This window comes from Pseudochaenichthys georgianus, chromosome 13 (assembly GCF_902827115.2).
Source record: "Pseudochaenichthys georgianus chromosome 13, fPseGeo1.2, whole genome shotgun sequence".
Taxonomy (NCBI): domain Eukaryota; kingdom Metazoa; phylum Chordata; class Actinopteri; order Perciformes; family Channichthyidae; genus Pseudochaenichthys; species Pseudochaenichthys georgianus.
The window spans coordinates 37,300,437-37,324,796 of record NC_047515.1 but is presented as its reverse complement, the minus strand read 5'-3'; the positions used below and the strand labels follow the sequence as shown (position 1 = coordinate 37,324,796).

The following is a 24,360-nucleotide window of genomic DNA, read 5'->3' as shown; positions in this document are numbered from 1 at the left end:
GCAACTTTAGTTACATTTCCATGACTTTTCCAAAACTTTACACCACTACACTTTGTAGTCACATGTACTTTTTACTCCACTTATTTTACAGCTTAGGTTAAGCTACCGTTAAGTATATAAGGTTGTTCAAATAAACACCATCTTTTCAAATTCCCAACAAAAATTCACACAATGAATACTTTTACTTTTGGTACTTCAAGTATAATTTGATGCTAAACCTATTTTTTTGTATAATAGTATTTGTACTAAGTGAGTGAGGGTTTGAATACTCCACGATGAGCACTGTTTTACAAAATGTATTTTTTTCCCCCATAGAATTATTAAATATATATATAACCATTACTAAATAAATAAATTAGAGAAACATTGAGGGATAATAGTCCGGGTTTCATCACCTAATAATGCCACCCAAGCCAGTCTTGTTGTTACACTCAAGTTAAGCTCCTTTTATGATCAGAGCACTTCTTCAACTTGTGGACAGGAGGGAGAAATGTATGTGAGGAATGAGAAGTGAATGAGCTTCAGAGGAAGGAGGAGGAAGGAGGAGGAAGGAGGGAGGGGTGAGGAGGAAGGAGGGGTGAGGAGTGAGTCTGCTGTGCCCCATGTGTGAGTCTCTGGGCAGGGTAACACTGCTCCCTCGGCCTCCGTCCCTCTGGACCGCATTAGACATGGCGCTCAGATAATACACTGCTGGGGATGTGTGGGGGGGGGCAGACTGCGGAGGGGGGGGGGGCAGGGGGCTGAGCACGGGAAAATTCTTCCCCAACTTTAATACCACTGGACCAAGACAAGAACAAATAATCAGACTCTAAACCGCTGACTGCAAAACATCACGTAGCTCACATCCAGAGCAGCATGTGGCTCAGCCTCACAGTTATGGAACACACACACACACACACACACACACACACACACACACACACACACACACACACACACACACACACACACACACACACACACACACACACACACACACACACACACACACACACACACACACACACACACACACACACACACACACACACACACACACACACACACACACACACACACACACACACACACACACACACACACACACACATTTACTACTTCATATCAACTCTCAACGGTTGTCGTATCGGCCAGGAGTTCTTTGACATAAGTATCCCATATTTCGGTAAATACACTCATGACAAGGCTTATTCAATTTGGACCTTCTGTGGTTTGATATTTTTTGCTAGCGGACCGTTGCTAAGCAGGACGCTCTGGTCAATGTGCTGTCATATCAAGTAAACACTAAAGGAAACAGCAGAAGAAGACAGACAGACAGAAAGTAAAAACAGAAGGGAACAGCAGAAGAAGACAGATAGGACGTAAACACTAACAGGGGACAGCAGAAGAAGACAGACAGAAAGTAAACACTAAAGGGAACAGCAGAAGAAGACAGATAGGACGTAAACACTAACAGGGGACAGCAGAAGAAGACAGATAGGACGTAAACACTAACAGGGGACAGCAGAAGAAGACAGACAGGAAGTAAACACTAAAGGGAACAGCAGAAGAAGACAGATAGGACGTAAACACTAACAGGGGACAGCAGAAGAAGACAGACAGGAAGTAAACACTAAAGGGAACAGCAGAAGAAGACAGACAGGAAGTAAACACTAAAGGAAACAGCAGAAGAAGACAGACAGGAAGTAAACACTGAAGGGATTTTAAGTTGAGTTGCTGTTGGCAGAGGAACGGACTATTATTTCTTAGCGGAAGCAATACGAAAAATGTTAAATAAATATTGTGAATCATATCGTTGGTTTATTTATGTATAAAAAATATAGATGTGTAGCGTATTGTCCTTTCTGTTACTTAGACATTAGCCCCCCCAAAAATCTAATTGTTCCATCTAACTCTAAACAAACTTACAAATATAGCCGCGTTTATACATTAAATGTGATTGGACATGATCTGAAAAAAGCACAAAAACATTAAATCTTTTTTTCCTTTTAGATTCTTTATTAAATCAATGTTACATTAAACTAACATAAATAATTTTTTTATGAACAAAAGGCACACAGTTCAAATATAAACAAAGAGGACGTCTGTGCAGTTTCAATAAAACATGTCTACTGTCTCTGAGAGAGAGAGCGGTCCAAGAGAGATGAGTTCCGGGGGGGGGGGGGGGGGAACGGGTCACTCTTCAGCCCCCCCCGCCAGGAGCTGAAACGGAGGGCACAAAGGCATAAACGCTGACCAGGCACAGCACTGGTGTGGAACCTCTGCCGGGAGGTTTTCTTTTTCTACGGATGTGTAAAAGTCCCGCCGAAACTCACGTTCAATGTCCGACTGAAGAGGCCACGAGATCCGTTTCCACTAAATAAAAAAACACGCAGCACAAGAAAAGAAATGGTCCGGAGGCTGGGTTAACACTCACGATGATTTGTTGTAAGAGAATGACGGGGGGTTAATGTTGTGTTGCTGCTTCCTGGGGATAATACCGCCGGCTTCACAGTACTGGCAGGACGCTCCCTGTCCTGATGGGAGTTCAGTTACAGCCATACGACTTGCAGTCACATCACGGTACGACGACTCCGTTTGGTTTTTCCTGCTTCTGCACCGAAATAAGGAGGGAGATCAAATCCTGTGGTGATCACCGCTAAAATCCTGTAAAGCAAAGTCCAGTCCGGCGTGGTCGCCCACCTCTGAACACTGGATGGTGTCGTCCGTTTGTAGGTCCAGTTTTGTCCAGTCTGATCCGCTTCCTTACAGTCCAGTCTGATACAGATGTCATTTCCTCGACTGTCGGAGCGGCAGATGTTTGAAGCTCAGTCCGACAAAGAGATTCCAATAGAGTCCGTTTCAGCGACAGCTAAAAGTACTCTACTAAATATCACCTTGTTGAAAACGGTTCCTTTTGCATCTGAGGCGGGGAAACTCCGCCCGCCTGGCACCGTGACAGACTGCAAGGTGAGGGGTTTCCAGATTCAGACAGTCCCAGGTCTGACGCTCACACAGCGACGGTGCCCGGCACCTCCTCGTAGTGGATGATGAAGTACGGGTAGCTCTGGTCGTCGTTGAAGATGACGTAGATCTGCGGGTCCACCCAGTTGTCCACGCAGGAGTCGTAGAGGTCACTGGAGGGGTCGCGGAGGTTGATGGGTGGGGGTCGTCGCATGGAGGGATTTCCTACAGTAAACCTGCATAACATAGAAGAAGAGGAGAGTAAGTTCTCTTGTTTCCGTATGAGAAAAATAAAAGAGCTTTTTGAGCATGAAAGCATGGAGACATGTCACAGTAGAGACACTCACCACTAATATGAACCTGAAGACGAGCACAAAACGTCCCATTTAAATGATAACTGGTCAGCAATGGCTTTGGTATTTTAATGATATAACTACAAGTCTGAGAGTTACGTTACCTTATAAAAGGACTGGAATACATTTGCTGATTACAAGGCTGCTGCTCGTCTGTGAGCTTTAGGGCACCTTAAATAATATAAGCATAAGCCGTAAGTGCACGAAACAAATGTAGTATATGAACTGAGCCAGCGCATTGTAAACCAGATTGTTTTTCCCTCTCTTAAATATTAATGACAAACCCTAAAGACTTCCATAAATCTCTATCTTTGTTCCACTTTCCATGGGTCATACATAAATCATATTAGAATAAGAACATTCTAAGCTACAGACAGAGGAGGAGGAGGAGGGGGGGGGGGGGTTCAGTGCCAGATAGTGTTCCAGTTAACCCTCGCTGTGCAGATAACTTCTTGGTCTGGAGGGGGGGGGGGGGGGGGGGGCACTGCAGACTGAGCTGGGGGAGGTCTGATGGGTGCATCCAAATCAGCTGTTTTACATGTGTGGAGGAGATTTGACTTGCTTTAAGGGAGTAGCGTGGCCCATAGCGTGACTGAATGATGGTTTATGGAAAAGTAGCTCTGGATTTCCATGATCCAAATTAATAGCCATGTGTTCTGGACATGAATCCTGATAGCACATGTGTTAAAGGGAACTTATTTACATCAATACATAGAATTAGGGACACTAAAACACGTAACCCCTAATAAAAAGAAAATAAACTGTCAATAAATAATCTTTTACGGATTCTAATAAAATATCACTAATAATAAAAAAGCAGCGCATTTTCTAACTTAAGGGGCTAAAAAACAGCACTTTCTGCTATTGTTGTCTGAAAAATTACTCAAATATTTGAAATTTAAAATAAACTACTTGTTACAGTTATTATTTATTTTCATATAGATTCAAATAAAATGTCCATCCTTGTTTCTCAAAGATAAGCCGTTGTGTCCTTGGGCAAGACACTTCACCTGAACTTGCTTCTGTGGGTATTGTCCACAGTGACCATTGCATGTATAAAAATAAATATATGTGTAATGTGTAAAGCGCTTTGAGCACTGGAAAATAAATGCAAGGAATTATTATTATTATATGTCTTTAAAGGTCTTGTTTTCTCAGTCTGTAAAGTGAAAATAAAATAGAAAGTGGAAAATGTTCCTAATGTAGGGTACATTTTGCAAGAATAATAACCTCAAAAATACTGAACATATATTTTCCTCTTGCCAATTAAACTTATCTAAATAGGGATATGAAATTACTAATACAGTGATAAAACATTAATACCCTATCATCAACACCTTTTTTTGCAGTGACTAACGTGCAAAAGAGAAAAGAAAAATCCATAATCAGAGACTTCCTCCCCCCCTTTTAACTTGTCACACACACACACACACACACACACACACACACACACACACACACACACACACACACACACACACACACACACACACACACACACACACACACACACACACACACACACACACACACACACACACACACACACACCACACACACACACACACACACACACACACACACACACACACACACACACACACACACACACACACACACACACACACACACACACACACACACACACACACACCTTCCAGTGAGGACTTTGGCCAGGAACATGCAGTGGACTCCTTTGGGCGAGCGCTTGGAGAAGTTGTGAGAGTAGACAGCTTTGCGGGCGAAGTAGGACCCCTGCCCGAACATGGTGGCGTGTTTGCCGCACACCCGGGGGTCGAAGTTGTGTTTGCAGATCCCCTCCACCACGTCGGCCGAGGTGCCGTGGAATAGGTGCCGCTCGCTCAGCAGCCGGTCCATCTCAGACAGGCGCCGGGACATGTACTCCTTCTTCCTGTGGGCAGAGAGGGAGGATTGTTAAATATTATTATTATTCATTTTAACAAGACAACATTAGGGCCGTGTATCTGGCCATAAAACATGTATCATGACACCAGGGTTACGATATATCTTGAATTACATTGTATTTAATTTTTATAAATCACCCTTTTTTAGTCATTCACCTTATTTCACAAAATTCCCTTTTTCATGCAATTAAAAAAATCTGTATTTGCAATCGTTTAACTCTGTGCATGTAAAAAAACATTTTAATTCCACACAAATGTAATCACATTCATTCATCACAATGTTTTAAAAAGCAGAACATCTTCCTTATTGAAGAGACAAACAAATGTCCTGCGATTTTTGCTTGGAAGATTCTTTAGAAAAATAATCTCCAGTGTTTGGATATTAGACTCCGCCCCTTGACAATAAACATTAAAATGTCAAAACGTTCTGTACTCTTCTTCTTGATGAGACTCGGCTCACAGACAGACCGTCGCTCAGGTGATGAACTGCAGCTGCAGCCGTCAAACCCACAGCCTCGTTTACTATCGACTGGCTAAGAACATATGGCCTAATCTGTTTCTTAAGCCACACACACACCAACGGATCAATCCGCCATGTGGAGGTGAACGCGTGTCAGAGCAGAGAGGCTGTGACCCCGGCATGACCTCTTGTGACCCTGGAGGCTTTTTACCTGACACAGACACACACTGCAAATCATTAACACACACTTTCAATATCATATGATCCATTTTTGCATTGAAGCGGTTCAACTTCCTTTCTTTAAAAAAGCAAACACACTAGCAGTTACAGCTTCCCTTTCATGAGTGTGGGAAGAGGAAATCAACTGCACACACACACACACACACACACACACACACACACACACACACACACACACACACACACACACACACACACACACACACACACACACACACACACACACACACACACACACACACACACACACACACACACACACACACACACACACACACACACACACACACACACACACACACACACACACACACACACACAACACACACACACACACACACACACACACACACACACACACACACACACACACACACACACACACACACACACACACACACACACACACACACACACACACACACACACACACACACACACACACACACACAGAAAGCCTGTCACAGCTGATGGTGGCAGATCATTGTGACATCCTCATCAGGCACATCCTGTCCAAACATCTCCCTCTCTTCATGTGTTCCTTCACCACGGCCAACTCTTTCTCACACAGACACACACAGGCTCTCATTCGCCACATTCCTCTGCCCCCCCTCCTCAGTGTTCCTCATGCACCCCGTGTGTGTCGGCCACAGATGACGTTTCTTTCTGCGAGTCAATATGCAGCTGTGTTGGAAGTGTTTTGAGATCAACAGAAATCTGGATCAAAAGCTTAACAATCAAACCTAAATGTAACCACACCGCTCCGACATCTCGCTACAACTTTAGCACCACTTCGGGCAACAACAACAACATCCCATAAACATCAACATGACAAACATCTCTCTGTGCTGGCCCACCACTTATAATCATAGCATGCTCATAAGAGCTCCAGCAGTTAAGCAGAGTAACCTTTAATAAAACAGCCACAGATGCGTCAAAGGTCACACGCCACAGCTGCACGTACACATTGTAGAAGTGTGCACGCAAAAGCATTGACGGCACTAAGACCACAGTGAACTTTAAAGTGTTTTGAGATGCGGCCCCATCGGTTACGATTGATGGAAACGCTGCGTGACTCTGAGTTTAGATTAAGAGGCGATCAGTCAAATCTCCCGCCTCCAGCTCGATCAAAGCGCTGCTGCTAAGAATAACCACATCACAACAGTTCACGCTTCCTCACGCTGGCTACCTGAGAGGCCTTCCTCCGAGCTATTCATCAAACCTTTTTATTGCTTTATGTCCCTTGCCGCTACTGTCAGGGCTCTTAAACTTTAAGAAGACCTGCCTGAGGAGACCAGGGCTGCAAACACTCCAATAAAATAACACTTACAAAGAATTGCTTTCATGTGATTTTTATTTATCTTTTATTACTTATGTTTGTTTTACTCTCTGTGCTCTGAAGAGTGGGGCAGGAACGAGTCCTCAACACTCGGGAATTACTTAGCGTTGTGTTGCTAATAACAAGTGTCTGAATAAGACTAAACGCCAAACATTAGCCGCCTTTAGCTTAACGGACGTGAAGTCATGTGACCGTGCTGCAGTTCCTTTATGGCCTGATGTTGGCTTTTTACTTCAAAAACCATAAAGTGGTAATATGTGAAAAGTATCCTCCTGAACAATACTTCGTTTAAAATGTGTATTAATATAATGATAATTAAAAAAACATGGTAAGTATAAAAAGGTGCAAGGCTCCTGGACTCACCTCTTGTATTTCTCCCAGAGGAAGGGGTTCTGTACTCGCTGGATCTTGAGGATCCTGAACTTGGTCTCTGACACCGTTTTGTGGAACAGGCTGTAAACCGTCCGGTAGCTCCGGTCCTCGCGGGACACCGGCACCTGCAGGAAGTCCTGGCTCATCGTCATGGGCAACCACGTCTCCGGGAAAAGGCTAGGGGGGTTGGCGGTGGTCGGCGAGAGGGGGTGCGACACGGAGAGTTCCATTGACGAGGACGAGGAGGTGAGGGGAGATGAAGGGAGGGCACCCAAAGTCCTAAAGAGGCAGAGAGAGAAAGGGTGTTCAAATTAAACAATTGACACACTTTTTAAAAGCGATATATTGTCTTGCTTTTTTCCCTTAAAAGTGGAAACGTTTATTTTATTTCTCATTACATTTTGTTGCAATATAAAAAAATATATAAATGCCGTGCTAATGATGGGAAATGGAGACCCTTAAATGTTGAGTGCACGTACCATTATTTCATTTAAATAACAATCAAAAAGTCAACAGCTTGGTTTTACAATTTTTTTATATTTAATGTCAAGCAGTTCATTCCCGAGGATATTCTACCTCAAAATAACTACATAAGCCGCGGCGCAGGCAGTATGAGAACACATACAAACCTGTTTGAACATTAAGGCACGTAAACATGTCACAGGAGAGACACAACACACATCTGAACATGTGCACGGAACAGCACGTCCTCTTTAATCTCAATCTCTAAACGAGTCGTCAGTCTCATCCCAACACTCCTCTCTCCATTCCCACATGTTTCCAATCAGAGCTGCATTGCAACGTCAAACTAAACCGCCGTCTGCCGCAACACGTCCAAAATCGTGTTGCTCCAACTCTCAACAATGACATCACCGCTCCACAGCAGCCGCCACCGACCGCACGAAACGGCAGGGAATGAAACGAGACAGAACAGAATCAAAAAGCTAATTGCGGAGCCGTCATGAAAGTGACGAAAAAGCTGTTGTGGCAGTCGATAACAGTAGCCGTCACGTTATCGCTAAGTGTAGATGCTGTTGGCCCTTTCAGCCGTGTGTGTGTGTGTGTGTGTGTGTGTGTGTGTGTCGTCAGGAGACAGTCATCAGCGAATCTCCGAGACAGTTTTCTCATCTCTCTTTTATCTCATCTGTCCGACCTCGATCTCTCCCCCGAAATCGATGTCTCTATTCCCCCGTGAGAGAGATCACAGCACAGACTGCGGCAGAAAACAAGTGTGAAATGAGAAAGGGACAGATAACAAGAGACTGATGGAGAGAAAGGGAAAGAGTGAGAAAGTACGGTGCGGTGACCGGGGGAGGGAGAGATGGCTGAAAATAACATCGTCGGGGGGGGGGGGGGGGGGGAGAGATGACAGAAGGAGAGGGAGAGAGGTGGGGAGGGTGCCAATCAAGCTAATGACCTCAACGTCTAGCACACACTGTTCCTGATGCACACACACTTATTTTGGTCACTTGCGAGGACAGGACACCGCACTGGGAAACAACTTGAGCCGTCATTGCATGTTGTTGCTGAAGTGTTTGTGATCAGTTGAAAGCTAAATGATTAACACACTAAAACAACTAATGAAAGGTCCGGGAACAAACCGCTCGACATGTCACCGCTTCTCTCAGCAGCTCTCCACCCAGTCTGGAACCCATTTACCCCCCCTCTCTCCCTCCCTCCCTCTCTCTCTCTTTTCCTCTCGCTGTGCTCTCTATCCAACCGTCTCCATCTCCCGTTTCCACCGTGTCATTCTCTGCCTGCTTCTCTCCTGCTCTCCATTTTGTTCCTCTTCTCTCGCCCGTCACCGGCCCTGCGGGAACAGATCGCGCTCGGCCTGCAGCTGCCAGCTCGGACACACGGGAAGTGAAACACAAACGGGGTGAGGTGACGCCACTGGTTTCCAATCTGGTGTTTCAGGAATAAAGCAGCAGCTGAAAGAGGAAACTCGCAGAAACGTCCTCAAAGAAAGTGATCTGATCTTATTCGCAGACTTTCTGACTAGTTACGAGACAAAGGAGATGAAATATGAATCGGACATTAACTACTCTCCTCTCTCTGTGTAGCTCTGGTATTGCCTCATCATGTCAGTATTCAGGGTCAGCCTTCGCCCTGCACAGGACAGGTCTGCTCAATGCCCCAAACCTTTGTATAGCCGCATGAGAACAGATTAAAGGTGAACGCGGTGTTCAGACGGTGTATTCAGCCCTGAATGCGACATTAGCAATGTGTACCGACCAGAGTGTGCCTGCGTGTCTCCAAACAGCGAGTCGCAGGACACAGAGAGCCCCAGGGAGACAGTGTATCGCAAACTGAAGAGCTCACTGTGTGTGTGTGTGTGTGTGTGTGTGAGGCCAGTAACTAGATTCAAAGTCGAGGACTTTGTTGTAATGGGCGACTGTGGCTGCGAGGGAGTGCGGTCGTCTTTCAACCAGAAGGTTGTGGGTTCGATCCCAGCCCGTGCAGTCAACATGTCGATGGATCCTTGAGTTGCTCCCGATGGCACGGTGTGTGAATGTTAGGTCCTCGAGTAAGGCACACTGCTCTGTATGAATGCATGTAGTATGTAAAGCGCTTTGAGGGTCTTAGAGACTGGATAAAGCGCTATACAAGTACAGTCCATTTACCATTTAATGCTAAATGGGTTTCAAATCCAAAATACGGAACGTTCTCTTCCAAGGTGAACATCAGAGTGCTGAACGGCACTCTGCGAGGTTTGAACAGGAAATAATAGTTTCAAGTTCAATTTCTATGCTTCGTTTACTTGGAACAGATCCGCTGAAACCGTTTTAAATCCAGACTAAAGAGTTTTATTGTCGCCGCTGCTTTCGATGAAATCAACTCATATCTCACCCTGCTCTGTAACTTTAATTAGTTCATTTACCCCCGTCTTATTCTACATTAGCTTGTTTTAGATTTATTTTAGTCTATTGGCTTTTTATTGATTGTTTTTAATGTCATTTTATAATTTGTGCAGATGATTCTGATCGATCACAACTATAAAGAAAAAGGCAAAAAAACAACAACTCGGTAGCATCCAGGCTCGGCTGTTTATATAACCATGTCTTCTTATTTGAGGCAGTGGCTACAGCGATTAAATGTCTTCACTTACTGTAGGTGTGGCGTCAGCATCACAGAGGACATGAACATGGGCCTCTTCTTGATCTGCCGCCGGAACCCGAACACGGCGTTCTGCTGGAAGCCCTCCCTGATGTTGAGGATGTACTGGTTCTGTAGCGTAATGAAGCGCACCTCCTTGAGTCCCCTCGTACTCGCCTCCTCGATGAGCTTCACCACCGGCTGAAGAAGAGGAAGAAGAGATTAGACTCTTTTGTTCATCATGTTGACCATTGTGCATTTTCATTCAACCGTGGAAGGAGCGAGAGAGAGAAATGTCGTGTGATGCGTGGCGTGGCGATGTTCAGATAACAAAAAAGCTGATCTGATAACAACGTCGTCATGGGACATACCTAACTGATGGAAAACAGTCAATCTTTGCTTTGGTGAAATAAATATCTTCCAGGCCATAATGACATCACTATGTAACACTCTCTCTTTTATCGGCCAGCAAATTAATGTAGCTTAATTGTATCATGTAGAAGTGGTTCAATCTAAAGTGAGTTGGCAACATCTACGGTGTATATGCATGCGTATCTAAATCAATCCCATCACAGTGGCTAGACAATCAATCGGTGTCTGCCCTTGTGTTCATAAAGCGTACATATGAACACACACATCATTGCTTACCTCGGAGTATTCCCTCCAGCCAAAGTTGTCCCTGCAGTAGTACTTCCACACTGTGTGACAGCTGGGGGTGGGGTTGGGGTTTGTTGTGGGCGCGGCGTGAGGGCTGGCGGGAGTGGTGAGTCGTCGTACACGGTCAAATTCCAGGTCACACACACGCATCGCGCTAAAGTCTAGGGAAAACACACGACCCCTGGAACACACAAGTAAAAAAAAAAAGCATGGTTAAAAATTAAACAGAAAAGAACTCCTGCAGCCGGTCAGTGGGGAAAGCACGATGTACAATGACACTGTGGGCTCACATGTGGCCGTGTCATGGTGACCTTGTACTTGAATTCCACGAAACCTTAAATTTGACCCGAGTGCCCTGGAGCAAGACGACCAAAACCTCTAATTGCTCACTCGCTGTGAGTCACAAAGCATGACTGTATCAACCGCATGACTAACTCAAATGCAGAAAGTAGACGGAAGCACACGCACTAAAAAGGCATTAACATAATAATCTTAGTTTAATCTTACAGTAAGATAAGATACGAACATAAGAGATTCCGTCATTATTTATATCAGAAGGAAAACTGCCAAGTAATATGTCATTTCTGATGTTTTACTGTGAAGCATGATGGCTATAGGAATAGTTAAACATCTGTAGAAATATGTGAGAGGAGGAATGTCAGCAACACTTTAAAGGAATAGACTGACATTGGATATGCTCATTTAAGCTAAGAATTAGACGACAAGAGTCACAAGACTGATACTTTCCCCATGTAGTCTAAATATGAAGCAACCAGATATGAGCAAAGCTAACCGGCTGCTTATGGTAGCAGCCGGTTAGCTTATATTTTAACAATATAACATGTTTATATAAGAGAGATTTTTTAATTAGGGGAAGAGGGATCTTGCTGTTCCCTTGTGTTCGGCCTTTATGCTAAAGAAGCTAACATGCTGCTAACTGTAGCTTCACATTAGCTTGCAGACATGAGAGTGGTATCGTTCTTCTCATCCATCTCAGCAAAAAGAGCATTTTTCCAAACATGTCGTGATATGCCTTCACATGTTTCCCTCTTATTTTGTGATACTGACAGTGGTTTTCCTGAGAGCCATGATAAGCTAAAGAGCAATGTGTTTGCCAAATGCTAAAGTGTTAGCATCCCTCTTAGCAAGTATATAAATGGTGGAAACAAAAATATGTTATCATGTGGGTACAACCTCCCTTAACCCCTCTCCGTCTCAAAAAGCATGAGTCATAGCCCCGTTGGGTCTGTATGTTCTGCATGTGTGTGCATCAGTCTCTCTACATTAGCTCACCATAGGGCCTGTGGCAAATCCTTTCTGGGTCAGACGTACCACTCACGTAAATGTGGGCATCTCAGACTGGCACGCTATGCCATAGACATCAGCCAGACAGCGAGGCAGACACAAACACACACACCTTAAAACACACATGCATCCACACCACATAGCCACAGACACATGCAAACTTTACCACACACACACACACACACACACACACACACACACACACACACACACACACACACACACACACACACACACACACACACACACACACACACACACACACACACACACACACACACACACACACACACACACACACACACACACACACACACACACACACACACACACACACACACACACACACACACACACACACACACACACACACACACACACACACACACACACACACACACACACACACACACACACACACACACACACACACACACACACACACACACACACACAGTGTTAATGGGCTCATTGATCTTTGCTGGGAAACTAATTGGATGTAAGTCAAAGGTTAGACATTGGGGAGTGTGGGTCCGTCTGGAAATGTGTGTGTGGGAGTTTCGTTCCCGTGGTGTGTGTGTGCCGTTCGGTTTGTTCCAGAAAAAGCATGTAAATGAAGTGAACGATAATACTCAAAAAAGCTGAGTGCGTGTGTGTGGACTTGCTGAGTAATATATTTCAATGGCCTGAAGAAGTGAAACCTCATATCATAATGGAACAGTGATATAAATATTCAGTTTCATCTCCTGCAAGTGCAATTACTGGTCCCCGAGGTCCCATCAGTTTCGGTCCCTTTTCTGATAATGAGGCGTGCCGAGTCCAAAAACTGATATGAATACTAATTATATACAAAGTTTTACGACTCAGTGTTTCTGCCAAGTTACACTGTGGCTGCGTCTCGTGAAGAGGAAGTGAAATGAGATTTTCTCCACCAAGCAAATGAAGAAACAAAACAGTAACTGCATGGGGAGTGAGTCAGAGGACCAGAAAGACCAGGCAGATGCAGAACGCAGATATCCTGGAGATATCTTTCTAAACTGCACTCAAGCATTTAAAAAAAATAAGAATCCATGTTTTCGGTTTCATGCGGAGCGAGAACGGAGACATAGAAGAGAAAGAGCCGTGGAAAGGGTCACCAAGAAACTGAAAATGTGGCAGGAACAAATAAAGTGTGAAAAAAGAACATCCTTTTCAGCACGCCTGGTCAGCCTGTTCTCGGCTGCTCACTTTGTTCTCTCTTTGCCATCGGTTTGCCCTGTTCCCCGGTTCACAGCGTCTCTGTGTACTCTGTGCTGAAAAGGAAAAATGCACCTGCTTCTCTCTTTTCCTCCGTCTCACAGGATAGAACAGTTTGTGACTGGGACGCTGTGTTATGTGTGTGTGTGTGTGTGTGTGTAAAACCTAGTCACTGTCTCACAGACAGAGACAGACGAAGACAGGTCTCTACAGAGGTCAGTCAAGCCTTTCACAGCGTCCTTTCCCCCCCGCTCGCTCCCAGACTAGTTTCTAAAAATAAAATTCCGGCGGTTAAATTAAGTGCACTGAGATTCGGTGTTTTCAAAGCCGAAGGCCAATCACACACTTGGATAGGGACACGGAGAGGCACTCCCACTCTGGCATGGCTGACACTTTCAAGACCACGCTTGAAAAAAAGTCGGCCATTTGAATTGTGTGCACACACACGAAAGTCAACAGAAAAGGCGACTCGTCCGAGGAGGTTTACAGGTGAGCGCCGTGCGAATGGAAAACCCTGACTAGGGAGCGGTGCTTGTGTGCTAAAGGAGAAAGAAAAAGGCCACGAAGGCTAACTTGTTCTAATCATACTGCCTGTGTTGGAGCACCTCTTTTCACCATCTTTCTGAAAACTCGCTCTGGGGGGGAACACCAGGGATTTTAGCCTTTGCCGACCATTTACATGCACACAAACCTGTATAGCACACAACAGGAAAGGGACGATTCCAAAACGCATAATAGGGCCTCTTTAAAATAACTCACTGGCTGTTGATTCCCCCACACACACACACTTGAACTTTCTCACGGCTACACACACACGGACCCGCATACCAGCATCAGTCATGCTATTGTGAACGTCTCAGGCTAGGGAAAAAAAAATAACACGAGAACTCAGTCACTCGCACATTCTTTCGACAGATTCATGTACACACGCGCAAACTTCACCCCGTCACGCCTTGATCAGTCAACCCAATCTGCTGACGACGGCTTGCTTCTCTCACACACACACACACACACACACACACACACACACACACACACACACACACACACACACACACACACACACACACACACACACACACACACACACACACACACACACACACACACACACACACACACACACACACACACACACACACACACACACACACACACACACACACAGCTTGATGCCGTGGCTTGGTGTTACTTCCTCATGTCAGAGCCATCTCAGTTATCTGTTCAAATATGGCTCATTTGATTTTGTTCACACAAAGAGAACAGGAATAAATGTCTCCTGCGTGGCCCGGGTCGTCTCGTTTGTAATGTGTGTGTGTTTCTTTTTAGACCCAAAGTTCACAGTGTCCTTCCCATTTCAAACCTCCCATTAAATGTTCCGTTCACGGTGCAAATCGTGAAAAAATGTGCCGTCAGATCGGAAGATAACCGAGTTTGACCTTAAAAATAACACTTCGTGACACTTGAAAAAGAGATGAGTGCTGAGGCAAATCACACACACACACACACACACACACACACACACACACACACACACACACACACACACACACACACACACACACACACACACACACACACACACACACACACACACACACACACACACACACACACACACACACACACACACACACACACACACACACACACACACACACACACACACCTCTCGAGGCCCGCGAGGGATCAAAAAAGGGAGATACAAAGACGGAGAGGGGAGTAAAAGAGGGGGAGGAGATGTGCAGGAGGAAATATCCATAAAGGAGGAAAAATGAAGGCAGACTGAGTAATAGGAGCAGAGCGACCCAGACCTCGCCCGACTGATTCATGACATGGGCTGTCTGACACGACACACACACACACACACACACACACACACACACACACACACACACACTGTCTGATTATCTTGCCACCGCCCCTTTCACACACGCACAATCACCACCGGCACACAAGCTTCTCGTAGACACAACCATCCTTGATTTTCTTTGAATCGTTATACAATGAGGTGACATGGAATCCCCCTGCGATATAAACACACACACCCACGCAATCACACACACCTTGGTGTCAGGTCGCTCTGCCCTTGGTACTCGGTGACTCTTTATGTCAGTTAATGACAAGCAAGGCTTTTTATCACCCAGCCGACAAAAGAGGCTCTCAATTGCTCACATGTAAAAAAAACGGGTACAAATCATTTTTTCAAATCCTCCTTACAAATATATTACACAAGATTGCTGTGATTATAGGAGATTTGGTGCTGAATGTGTTTTCCTGTAACAGCGGCGCGGATCACACACACACACACACACACACACACACACACACACACACACACACACACACACACACACACACACACACACACTGGAAGACTATCAAGGTACAACTTTAAGAAGCGATGACTGCGACATTCCCCCTAACGGCTGAGTTCATGACGAAGGAGGATTAGCCGGACCTGCTCATCATATGGATGGGATTAACCTGCGCTATGGATCACACACACATGGGAACAGCTCAGCGCAGAACACACACACACACACACACTGAGCCGGACAGGACATATAATCAGATGCAGACACATACACTAAAAACCACTCGCTCTGAACCGAACACAAACACACGGGGCAGATGGCAAAACAGGTCTGTGTTGCCATACCGACAGTAGGGCTTGTTAAGTAATCTGCTGCTCTTTAGATCGCTAACGATGTTATCATTTGGCTGTGGTAACCACGGTGATATTCACCCTGTGTGTGTGTGCAGTTGCCTGCATGAGAAGATAGGCTGGGTTGCGTTTCTAAAGAGCTCGCACACACACACCCAGGAAAACACAAAGCACAGAGGAAATGTGTGTGTGCCGCACATTTTACCAGACCTTTAACCAATACTGACTTCACTCAAAGAACTTGCTTTAGAGATTTTAGCCGTGGCAAACTATTCACATACACAAAAACCTATAGTACACACGACAGGAAAGAGAAAACGCCAACAAGTATAATAGAGCCTCTTTAAGATTGCAACAAAAGGAAGCACCGGCCCTTAAAACACGTGTGTGTGTTGGTGTGAGTCGTTGGGTGGGAGGTAGAGCGGTGTGTTATGACGACAACTGTTTCCATCAACTGAATTCGTTTAAAAAAAATTCTGTGTTATATAATACATCACCCCAACACACCATTTAAATAACACTCACGTCCACCCGAGGCAGCACCTATTTAAAGTCCTAGCCTGTGGTGTGAATATACACAGGTCACGAGGAGTTCAACACTTTGAAACAAACACTACCCAGTCAGGGACTAGCTAGTGTACACACACACACACACACACACACACACACACACACACACACACACACACACACACACACACACGGATTAACACCACCAGGTGCTTATCCTGTTTGTGAAGCAAACTGCACTTTGCATCGAGTTTCAGTTAAAAAAAAAAAAGGGAGTCAACAAATCAGACATACAAATCTTACGCAAACGTGTGTGTGTGTGTGTGTGTGTGTGTGTGTGTAGTGTCAACACCGGCATAACCAGAAGACAAACGCACACTCAAAGGGCTTGGTTCATAAGGCCAGGCGACACCTGGACGATTGTTCCCATGCACTTTGATCCATTTCCTTTTCAAGAGAAATATATTTTCTAACACTTGGACTGAATATGATGTGAAAGTATTATATTTTGTAGGTTTCTTCAATTTTTTCGCATTCATTTTGTAGTTTATTTGGGACTTCTCCTGCGAGGGTCTAAGGACAGATGTTGATGAATGCTGTACACCGTATAAGGCAACCTGAAACAAATGTGCGATGTGTGATTCCGGGTTATATCAATTCCATTTATTGATTTGATCGTTGAAAGACGTGTATGATAGTTTGAGGGAATAGCGGGATAACGCCGTGTCATTGTTACTTTACACGACTCGGAGGATAATGTCACTATGACGGGGTTACATCTGTTCTGGCCTACAGGTGCAAACGTGCTGCAACGACGAAAAACACTTCCATTAGGATGCATTTAGAAAAACGATCTAAATAAAGTACATTCGAGATCATACTTGAAATCATCAAGATGGACAACTTAAAGCCGTGCCTGCTACACTTTAATCAAACAACACGTAACTGCCTGAAGCAGACAACTCAAGTTGATCATGGGTTACCTCAAAGTCCTTTTTTCAAAACAAAACATGCTCTCGTTTGTGGGATAGGGAACTGATGTTTTTTTTGTTTTGTTTAAACTACAAAAACTAATTCTTATTATGTATGTATGTATTTATAGAAGGACCATGCATACAAATACACTAATCTCAGCAAAGAGAAGAGATGCCAGATTATAGCCAATGGCTCATTTCCAGCTGTGGTCCTCCTCACAGAGCTAAGCCCAACGATATCTGTATGTTCAACCTCTTTCCGTAATAACTATTGAAACAGGAAACACTACGAACAACAGCCTGAAACAGTGAGATGATTCGTTTTTAAAAGGATTCATCAAAATAATATTTTTAAAAACATGCCCATGCTCTGTGGAGGACTTTCTTGTTTTGAATGAGATAGTACAGTGCCATGTTTCTGAGTTGGTTGCACTACTTTCACCGAGAAGATTGTGAATAAACCAAAAGCTACAACCTAAAAAATAAATCCAGAAAATATTCAGAATATTAATTGTTAATGAAAGTGATCCTTGATGTCCATGGAAATAGTCACATGACATCATGGTTAACGATTTATTACAGTAACATTTATTATAAGCAGAATAAACGATGAAGCAGCCAGGGTTCATAACAAGGTGCTCCATGTTGTGCGAGTGTGTGAATGTGCCCGCCTGCAGTACAGTGTCACAGGAAGTGGTGCATGCTCCTTTATGTCACCCCACGGAGGCTTTCAATCGCATGCGTGTGTGTGTGTCTATGTGGGTGTGTGTGAGAGTGAAAGAGAGTTTTATCTCTGTCTGCTAAAAGGCGTGCGTGTGAGCACTGCAAGCCACTGAGCTCCACTTCGTGTGAGCTTCTGCGTGACAAGCAGTGTGTGTGTGTGTGTGTGTGTGTGTGTGTGTGTGTGTACACATTGGCGTGCATGTCTATGACCGAGGGAAGGGGAGAAGCTGCCAACTGCGTCTGTGTCAGTGACCGCACAAGGCAACAAGGGGGTCATGGAAGTTCACAGCTTCTCTGCCATGAGTGGCGCAAAGTCTCGGCCAATCACAGGGGGAGCAGGGAGATACAGGAAGTAGATAAGTGTTGGACCGAGTACTCAGATCCTTTGCTGAAGTAAAAGTACAAAAACACTAAGGTTTTTAAAATAGGACATTCCAGGTAAAAGTACGGATTTTAAAATGTTACTTGAAGAGGCAATATTGTGCTTTTTGGGGTATGCACATGATAAAGCGTGTAAACGTCACGGTAGACACAAAACTAAACGTACTACAAGCATCAAAAGTAAGAGTACTCATGCAGAATTGATCTTTTCATAGTATTATATGATTATTTAATATAATTTAAGAGCCCTTTAGCATCGTAGTTTCTCAGTGTGGACACATTTAGATACTTTTAATAGTGTGGTTATTAGTAGTACAGTACTGCATTATACCGTATCATCATAGCATATGCAAAAAGTAAAATGTTTGCCTCTTAAATGTAGTTGACAAGTATAAAGTAGCTTTAAATGGAAGTACTCAAGTAAAGTACAAAAATGTCAAGAAAGAACTTGAATAAATGTACATAAGTTACTTTTCACCACTGGTAAATATGCAGAGATGGAGTGGCGTGACAACACAGTAAAAATGTATGTCAGTTAAACATTAACTACAAGAAAGCCAAAAAACACACACGCAAGGGAGATTAATAGACCAACACACACATTTACGGCAAGTGTGACACGAGACACAGGTTTGCAGAACAGCTGGGAGGTTAGTGGCGTTGGTGAAACCAAAGAGGAAGCCGGCCGAGGTCTACTGTTTCCAACAACCAGAAGTGCTTATCACTCAGCTTACTGCTCCATTGTTGCCGTGTCACAAGTGTCAAATATTTGTTAATTTATGGGTACTTGTGACACGGCAACAATGTCCCTATATCAATTTACAACACCGTAGCCTTCTCAGTGGGATTTACCATTGATGGAAAGTATATTCACTTCACATATTCATTTGACATATTTGTACTTTAGAATATAATTTTAAACTGCAAATATTGTACTTTTTACTCCACTACATTTATCTTAAGGTCCGTTTGTAAATCTAAAAGCACATGCTGACAAACAACTATACTAAAAGGCTATTGCATGTATAAAAAAAACGAGTAAATACACGATTTTGTAAGATATCGGAAAGCTATTCTGTTTTGTACACAAAATGAAACAACCTTTACCAGCTGTGATGAACGCAATCCAGTCATTTCGTAAATATGACTCTGAAATAGGGCTGCTCTATAAGTACTTTCTATTTTTGTACTTCAAGCATATTGTGATGCCAAAACGTTTGTGCTAGTAATATGTAGAAACACTACTTTGATTTAAGTGAAATGACTGAGTAGTTCTTCCACCTCTGATTTCAGTTCCCATTTTGAGATGATTGAATTGAAAGTGAATGAACCCCGTGCCCACAGGTACAGACAGCAAAGATCTGATATCTAAACATAGATAACCACAATGGAGTGAGGGATACAGGTTTCAATGAAGCGGGGCACTTACTGAAACTTGAGCCTGACTTGCTCATTGTCCGGGTTGCAGTACAGCCTCTCCAGCTGTTCCTGGGACTCGTCCGCCATGCTCTGCCACGTCTGGGTGCAGGTCCTGCGGATCTGCCAGTAGTACGGCAGCACGGTGTGGTGGTGGGCACAGTCATTACCGTACACACACAGTCCTTGGAGGAAATCCACACAGATGTCCACAGAGTCCGACTGGTGTGTGTGATACTGGAGCTGAGTGAGCAGCTCGAACACCAGGTCCAGGGAGGCCTCTTCACTCTTATCCTCAAATAGGATGCCTTTGTCAGGCAGCAGAAGGAGGGCCCGGGGGCCCTGGGTGCAGGCTTTGACCGAAACGGTTTTCGGCCCAGAGGTTAAGAGGTCATTGCTTTTGATGCTCCCCTCCTGGTGGGAAACCTGGGCTGCAACTGAGGGGCGTATATCCCTGCCGGGGGACGGTATTGTCACTGAGCTCCCCGCTGCCCTGAGCCCAAGTTTTGGCTGAAAGCAGGGGCTGGGGGGGATGGGATCCGGGATCTTGGGTCGCTCCGCCCGCCGCTCTGTCTCCTCCAGCTCTGCAGTAGTATCGGCTATTTCCACATCACCGTCCCGGGTCAATAACCCAGCCCCAGAGGTGGCGTCCACAGCGGCTCCGGGGGACTTGAGACATACCTGGGCCATGCAGGTCTGCTTCACCACGGCCGCTGCACACAGGCTTCCGGGAGTCCGACTCGGATGGTTCCGGGGAACAAAGACCCCGTCCCCGGAGACCAGCACGTCCGTGCTCAGTAATGTGGTCAGGATGGGATCCTCCAGGGCACGGTGGAGGCATTTGGCGTCCAATTTCCTCTGCTTCTTCTTGAAATAAGGTTTCACCAGAGGTATTTTGTCCGGGAGCCCCACGATCTGCTGTTCCGTAAAGCCTTCCCCTGTGTCCATGTTTAAACTCATATCCAGGGAGATCCCAGCCGGTAGTACACCGTCTGCAGATTTCTGGAGAATGTGCAAAGTTGTATCCATGTTGCCCTCTTTAAACCCTGACCGTCCTGAAGGAAAGAGAAAGAAAAGGAGAGGTGGTCATAAAAAGACACATCTTAGTTTCCAAGGTGAAATCACCTCAGTGCATAAAGCGGTGATTAATAGCTTGTTGGTCTGCTGTAAAAATAAATGTGAACACTCATCTTTCCTTTCCTGGAAAGGAAAACAGTATCTATGTTGAAACGAAACCAGTTCCACCCCTCAGAGCACAACACACACTCATCGCCAGTGGTGGGAAGTGACTAAGTACATTAACACCAAGTATTTTTTTTTGACATATTTGTACTTTTGAGTATTTCTATTTCATATACTTTTACTCCACTAGATTTCAGAGGCGAATATGGTAATTTTTACTCCACTAGATTTCAGAGGCGAATATAGTATTTTTTACTCCACCTCATTTATTTAACACTCACAGTTACTATATATTAAAAACACATGATATGCTGATCTAATATAATGCAGTAGTAGTCTACACAGTCTATCAAGTGTCTTGGTCCACAGCGAGAAAACCATCATGCTATTACATGTATAAAAACAGAGTAAAATAATACTATTATAAAAAGATCAATGTTGCATAACGAGTAAACTAGATGATAATATGTATGTCCTTTTAATTATTCTGAAATGGGACATTGTGGACGATGAGTAGGCCTACTATTGTACTTTAAGTCCATTTTGTTGCCGATACATTTTTACTTTAACAGGAGTATCATTTTGAAATCAGGACTTTTACTCGTAGTGGAGTATTTTAATAGCATAGTATTTTTAGTTTTACTAAAGTGAAGGATCTGAATACTTCTCCATCAGGCTTAGCCCGTAATGACCCGCGATTCATTAATATCAGCCACATTAAAGACACATCAGGATATCCTAGTGTATCAGAGTCCTGGAGAGGAGCGGGTTCATGAAGCTACTTGCAGCCGGTAATTGAAGCGGAATAAATATGACCTAATCCTGCTGTAGGGAATTTGAGACCAGAGTCACCAGTTTCAGATTAAAAAAATTGGAATATTTGATGGGACCGAGTCTTTCGCTGCTACTCTCTCTGGTGTGTGTTTGGTCTCTCTAACGTCATGCCTGTAATTACAGCTGCGCCTCCGAGCGAGCGATAAAATCATCGCTGTAACAAACCCCCCCCCCTCTCCGGGGACCATATATTTTGATCACGGGAGTCCGATACGCGGGCCCTGCCGTCTACGTGCCGCTTACAAAGCGCTGCCCGAGCAAGTTTGCACGTAGGCTACAGTCTTCCCCCCCCCCCCACACACACAGACACCAGGCACTGCGGCGGAGCAGCGACAAAAGATAAACGGGGCACCCCGGAGCTTTATTTCAATACAATAGCTAACAAACACTTCTTTAGCCAATCTGTACGGAGTTTAAACGCATTAAAACCCGCATAGAGAAGCCCCGCAGTACGCAGAGCGATTTTTTTAAAGCGCAGTTCTTCCACCGGACCCCTTTTCGACATTTCTCAGACACAACGAGACGAAAAATAACCTACCTGCGCAACAAAGTCCGCCCCTCTCCCCCTGCTCTCGACACTCTTCTCTGCGTTAAATCCAGTGCGTACATCGGCGGAGCTCCGTATCCAGTCTGGAGATTAAAGTATCCGTGTCTGGACTCTGCTAGTCCGGTAATGCTTCCTCGTGTTGCTCGCTCACATGTCCCTCTCTTTGTATCCTTGTCCCGGATAGAAAGGCGCAGGAGAGGAGCGCAGACCGACAAAGAGCGAGGCACAGCTGTGTGGAGAGTCGCTCCGCTTCCCCGGCTCCGCAGCGCCAGGCCCCGCCCCGTAACCTGCTCTCAGGCGGGGCTTCAGAGCGAGGGAGGCGGCTTGGGAGAGGAAGAGCCGCTGGGGGGATGGGGTGGAGACTTATTATACATCCATGGGTGGAGATCCCATGGTGGAGATCCTCGGAGTATAAAAACCGAACTGAACGAGAGGACAACACCATTTATTAAACAGATGATAATATAAAATCAAATGGAGAACATCAACAACACTGAATTAAAAATAATTATTTGATTAGGCCTATATTGGCAAAAATCACATTCACATATTTATTTTTCTCAAAATCTCTCCCGTATTTATTGGATTCTTTAATTAAATGACTTTGGCAAACCATTTACATACACTATTAACGGCACTAATGAAAAGTGAATTACATTTTTTTAAAATCAATTTTATTTGTTAAACTTTGTAAAGCGTCTTTAAGCATAATCCTTTGTGACCACTTGTGTTTTTTAATTCAATGTATTTATTTTTATTTATGTACATATATTTTTGTTATTGCATTTTCATTTATTTAATTATTTATCTGTTATATTTATTTATTTAATTACTTATTTTTATTTTTTATATAATACGCCTCAGTACATGGATGGGATCTTTTTCTGATGTTGTTGTGGACACTGTTGTTAAATTAAGTAAAAACACACATGTTTACATGCAACAAAGTAGATGGAATATATACAGATGTTGTATTTTTGGGGGAAATTTCAAAGTCACACCCCCACATATGTCATATGTTTGAAAAGCCCAGGATGTCCTCTGTGGAATACACTTGGACTTAATGCTGTGGCATGTATAACCTCAAAGTAATGGACCAAAACCTAATGTGCTCCACAGAGGACAACAATGAATGGGTGGGTCTCTGGAGGTTATAGAGATGAGTTAGGCACAATTTGACCTAGAATCAAAGCAATATG

At 44.3% G+C, this 24,360-nt stretch overlaps 1 protein-coding gene across 1 annotated transcript; it reads right to left on the bottom strand.

Moving 5' to 3' along the window:
• Positions 1 to 2,032: 2,032 nt before the first annotated feature.
• tiparp (TCDD-inducible poly(ADP-ribose) polymerase) lies at positions 2,033 to 23,457 on the bottom strand. Its single transcript, XM_034097338.2, has 7 exons — positions 23,153 to 23,457; positions 20,612 to 21,653; positions 11,377 to 11,566; positions 10,742 to 10,929; positions 7,624 to 7,911; positions 4,951 to 5,208; positions 2,033 to 3,179 (listed from the first exon to the last, which is right to left on the bottom strand). Exons 2-7 carry the CDS (start codon positions 21,625 to 21,627, stop codon positions 2,990 to 2,992), a joined length of 2,130 nt encoding a protein of 709 aa, XP_033953229.1. The 5' UTR covers positions 21,628 to 21,653; positions 23,153 to 23,457; the 3' UTR covers positions 2,033 to 2,989.
• Positions 23,458 to 24,360: the final 903 nt, after the last annotated feature.